The sequence below is a fragment of the Silurus meridionalis genome, chromosome 2 (genome assembly GCF_014805685.1).
Source record: "Silurus meridionalis isolate SWU-2019-XX chromosome 2, ASM1480568v1, whole genome shotgun sequence".
NCBI classification, from domain to species: domain Eukaryota; kingdom Metazoa; phylum Chordata; class Actinopteri; order Siluriformes; family Siluridae; genus Silurus; species Silurus meridionalis.
The window spans coordinates 26,643,176-26,648,631 of NC_060885.1; the positions used below are offsets into that span (position 1 = coordinate 26,643,176).

The following is a 5,456-nucleotide window of genomic DNA, read 5'->3' on the forward strand; positions in this document are numbered from 1 at the left end:
GGTGAAGGGGGTGGTGCGGGTTTGGAAAGATTGCGCGTGCGCATTCTTTGGGAGTCGCCGAAAAAAAAAAATCACGTACCTCAGTCACCAACTCACGAGATTTTGAAAAACAACAACAGTCAAATCACAATTTCAATATACAATCTCATATATATCAGGACCGGTTTTAGACATTTGGAGGGACTGGGCAAAATTTATATTGGAGGCCCCCTGCCTCAAAACAATTAAAAAGCACTTGATACAAATACAACTGCTAACCTTTTTATTTATATAAATTCTGTTATTAGTACTTTTTATATACTTACTTAAATGCGCATATTATTTTAACTTAAAAAAAAACGAAAAAAAAAAAATTAATATGAAAGGTGATCTGGACCAGCGCATCTTCTTGTTGTTGTTCTTGTTTTCTTGACCAGTGCACTTCCTTCCTGTTCTTTGGCTCTACTTCCTGGATTAAGTTCTTCAACTGTTTAATAAACCTCCCATGGATTCTACTCCACCTGGTCGTGGGTATATGTTACAGAGCACTGCACCTCCGGAGAATCAGGCGTAGATCCAGATACTACAGAACCTTGTGAGTTCCCAAGGAGAGATGCTAGCAGCATGCCTAGTGCAGCTAAAGGTACACCACACTGAGAATAAACACCTCCTACAAGCTCTGCAGGCTATGAGCCAGGGATCTGACACAGCCGCTGACTATGCAATGAAATTCCGGACCCTGGCAGCTCAGAGTTGGTGGAAAGACACAGCCCTCCGAGCAGTTTTCAGAGAAGGATTAAACCCCATGCTTCAGGCAGAAATGGCATGTAGGGGCCAAGATATCCCACTGTCCCGGTATTTCACGCTAGTTATTCAGCTGGACAACTAGATCCACAACCCTTCAGCCCGGCTTGGTACTATCCCCAGGTATCTTAAACCTAAGGCTTCAACCGTGTTTACATTTTCATAGACACAGGATCGGCTGTCAACTTAATCTACCACCAAGTCGCTGTAGAGCTCCAACTCCCCATAACCCCTTGTGATGCATCCCTGAAAATCACTTCAGTGGATACTGGGCCAGTTGGTGGTGGCTACATCACCAATCAAACCCTCTCTATAACATTACGTGTAGGACTGCTCCATCTGGAGGAGATTAGTCTAATGTATATCCTACCTGACAAACCAATTATCCTAGGGTTTCCGTGGCTCCAGGCCCACAACCCCTTGATCTCGTGGGAACATAGGGAGCCGCTACAAAAGTCCCAGAGGTGCAATGAACACTGCCTGGAACGGAACCTGCCCTAGCCCTTCCACGGCACCTTAATAGAGAGCCCAAAATCCCCAATGGCGATCACCATTCCCAGGGAGTACCATGATCTGGAGGCCACATTCCAAGAAACGAGCCAGGTCACTTCACCCACATTGCACATGGAACTGTAAGATAGAACTCCTCCCCAATATGGTCTCCCCACTTTGCCACATTTACCTATTGTCAGGACCCAAAACTAAGGCTGGTTTTACATGTAGGAGGCCCTGGAGGCAGGATGGCCTCACCAATGCACCAGCAGTGTTTCAGTCTTTTATTAATTAAATATTTCACAATCTCCTGACCTCCTACGTCATAGTATACATCGACAACATCCTAGTCTATGTCATCAGTCGCCAGGGGGTGGAGATGGATTATATTTTTGTTTGAAGAATGGAGACACTTGTTGAAGGGAGTCATGCATGAGTGGCCCTGTTCAAGGTTTGACTTTACTGTGACCTACCGCCCAGGCGTGAGGAATGGCAAGGCAGACGCCCTTTTACAACAGGTCGCTCAGCACTGTGCATCCAGGAATCCATTGAACTGGTTTAGAGCACCTTCTGGTGGCCATCCCTCCAGACGGACTTAAAGAAATACGTGGATACATTTGTCACGTGTGCCAAAGTCCACACCCCATGCCACTCTCAAGACCACAACACCGTTGGTCACACATCACGCCACTAGAAACAGCCAAGCTATTACTTCACCATCATCTTCTGTAACTACAGCCTGCTAGAGGACATTGTCTTGGATCAAGGAACCCAATTCACCTCACGGATTTGGACTTGGGGATTCAAGTGAGCCTTACAACTGGATACCACCCGCAAAACATTGGGCACATAGATGGGGGTTGACTCCAATACCTTGTGGACTGGGAGGGGTACGAACTGGAGGAGCACTGTTGGGTAAACCTGGAGGATATTTTGGACTAGTCACTGACTGAACAAAACCACAATAACCATCCTGACTAACCCGCCCCTGAGCCCGGGGAAGGCCCCGTTCGAAAACACCTTGAAGTGTTCCTAGGGTGGGGGATTCTCTAACAGCCCTGACTGCAGTTTCCCTTCTGCTCCACCAGAGAAAACGTTCACCTGTATTCTGAACACCTCAGGGTCAAAGGTCACTTCCTGTTTGTAGCCTTGTTATGCTACGCTAATGCCTCACTGCCTTGAGAAGTATTGTTTTTCTGTGTGCATACCAAGCCTTTTCATGACCATAGCCTTTTCTACTTGTTTACTTTGTAGACTGATTATACAGGTAGTCCTCTACTTAGGAGAGACGTTGCGACAACCCCATTGTAAGTAAAAAATCTCATAAGTTGAAGATGGTACTATGACTGTGACAGTCTTTCCTGCTTCATGCTGATTTATTATTTAAATTTTCTGCTCTAAACTGATGACTTTCCTCTTCTATTTTTTACTACAAGCAGGAGATATACTTGGAGCTCTTATTACTAAAATTGCTGTTTGAAACAGAAAAAAATATATATATTAACGCTGAGACAAATAAATATTTGTACAATTTTGTCGTATCGCTATCATAACATTAAAAAGTCGAACCATAGTAACTCGGGGGACTGTCTGTCTGTCTGTCTGTCTGTCTGTCTGTCTGTCTGTCTGTCTATCTATCTATCTATCTATCTATCTATCTAATCATTTTTTTCTTTGGACTGTTTATTCAAAATTCAACATCTGTTACTGAATGAATGGACATTTGGTGCTACCCAGATGAGTCTGGTTCTTCTTGAGGTTTCTGCCTCATACCATCTCAGGTACTGTATTTTGTCCTTCACCACAGTCACCATTGCATCAATCATCAGGAATAAATTTATAAGTAACAAACCTATAGGCATTAAACTTATCCATTCTTTTATTTTTTCACAAAATATATTGTTTTTTTATTTACCATCTTTATCTTAAAGTTACTTAAAAAAAATACCCATTGATAAAAGCACTATACAAATAAAAAATAATTGAATGTGTGTTTATATATTATATATTGCCCTTTTTTCCAAAACCAAACAATTGTAGCTTTTCTTTTGACGCAACATTTTTCATGCATTCCTTTTATTTTATCTTTCCTGGAAGCAGAAAAACACTGACAGGATATTCTCAATTGTTGCTCCCCAATGAAACATCAGCAGAGTGTAGGAGAATTTAGAGAGTTGGATGGAGCAGCGTGTTTCTCAATCTTAATTTTGATAATGATGTGTTGCTGTGCAATTGAACTTCCCTGACAAGAGATGTTCATCATAAACTCTTGAACACAGTGTCTTTGTTTCTCACTGCAGTGCTGATGTCCTTTGTGCATTTTAAAAATAAAAACCTTTTATCTGGATACATGGATATGGTGACACATTCCTCGTTAACAATAGTTAAAGCTACATAAATATCAGAGCTGATTTTCCTGACTCTGAAGTGAGAGATGGATGTAGAGCTGATGCCTGAGTTGGGAATAATTCAGCAGTGAGATTGTGACATGAACTGGAGTTTTATTGGGAACAGTGAATACAGCGTAGAAACCATGGAAAAATACAAATATCCAACATACACATTACAGGCCAAAAAAACCCCCAGAAATAGTCTACTGATCACAAACATTTCGAATCCAAAATACTGAATTCTTATTATGTTTATCTGGAAGGTAAGAAACACACATTTGTTTATAATGATCACATTCACAGGTTATACAACTGACATCGTGTGCTTTATTAGAATGTAGAAAAGAATATTTGACTAATCGTAGTAGACAATAAAGTAGGAAATGAAAGTGTGTGTGTGAGAGAGAGAGAGACAGAGAGAGAGAAGAGGATGATGTGTACATCAGGAGATTATAATTTGTGGTATAACTGTGCTATAACCACATGACCATCTTATGGCAGTACATGTGATTTATCTGGAATGTAGTGAATCAATCTGATCAGATTTTTCACCAACACACTACATCTAATCTCGACTCTGTCCCAAATCCTACAGAGCACAGGCTCTGTTCTAATAAGACTTCCTGTTTTTTTGAGTTCATGTTTGTGTTACCCAGAACTGTACGTAAGAACAGATCACACGCAGGAACGCAGTGACGCTGGAATGGATATCAAGAGTCTGAAGTGAAATTACGTTGGACATCTCTCACTAACCACCAGGATGTGCTTTAATCTACTTTTCTGATTTAAAGGACACTGACAGAAGGGAAGAATTGTAAAACACTTTGGGATCTGTTGGAAATTTGAGCCCACAGATATACAATGCATTCTTTTTTGCATATTCATTATATCTCATATGTTCCCTAATTTAACCAAATGCCCTAGTTCTTAAATGTTCCCTAGTTTCCTGAATTCTGATTTCCTGTCTCGGTCTGTTCCTTTAGTGTCTTAATTTTTGAGATGTGCCCCAATTATTGAAAAATATTTACAAGAGAGGATCTGTTCCAGTCACTAGAGTTCAGCACTATATGGTGTTCTTACTACAATATCCCAAACTCGCATATTGTTCCTTGATGGTGGTTATCTGCTGTTGGAGTGCAAATAGTGTGTATTCTTGGTATGTATTACCCACGATGCCCTGCTAATAAAGATTCTAATGTCAGTCTGCAGGTTAGAGATTAAGTGTAATTAGCACTATGGTGCCAAACACCAGCGTTTGGGACACGGCCTTATTTCTTCAGCAGTGGTTAATGGTGATTGAGTCGAACACAGCAGCGCAAGTGGAAGGCTCTGTTAGGTCGTGGATGGCAGTGTTTTATTTCCAACTAAGACTACAAGATTTTCTGTTTAAAAAAAGAAGAAAAAAATTAAAGGTGTTTCTGTGACATGTGGAAGTCTGGTCAGGATTAGCGTCTGTTATCTCTGTAGCATTCTTTAAACACACTTACGCAGGCACGCACGCACACACACAAACAAACACACATACATACAGAGGTTAGTGTTAATTGGACGATGGTCTCCTCTTGTAGGTGGAGTACAACCTTGTGTTCATCGATGCTGTGACTGAATGGTTTTTAACGGAAAAAGCCGAGTTTCTCCCTCAGCCACTCCTCCGTTAGATCCTCTGTGTTCCTGATCTCAAACACCTGCATCGCACATGTGCGCACGCACACACAAAAAAATTAGAGCGCGTACACACTTATCCAGGTTCATCGGATTCATTATTACTGATCCTGGATCTGTCTTGTTCTC

General features: G+C 41.4%; 1 protein-coding gene and 1 long non-coding RNA gene across 2 annotated transcripts in view; one reads left to right on the forward strand and one right to left on the reverse strand.

The window, feature by feature from the left end:
* Window positions 1-2,412: 2,412 nt before the first annotated feature.
* LOC124396710 lies at window positions 2,413-4,697 on the forward strand. The gene is made up of 3 exons (XR_006927827.1): window positions 2,413-2,582; window positions 3,013-3,056; window positions 3,376-4,697. It is a non-coding gene; the product is annotated as an uncharacterized LOC124396710 (long non-coding RNA).
* The window catches only part of gmfb (glia maturation factor, beta), a 4,670-nt gene continuing 2,970 nt past the window's right edge, over window positions 3,757-5,456 (reverse strand). Inside the window, exon 7 of the mRNA XM_046865911.1 lies at window positions 3,757-5,350. Within this exon, the coding sequence (XP_046721867.1) occupies window positions 5,279-5,350 (72 nt within the window). The 3' untranslated portion in view covers window positions 3,757-5,278. The remainder of the gene's footprint in view (window positions 5,351-5,456) is intronic.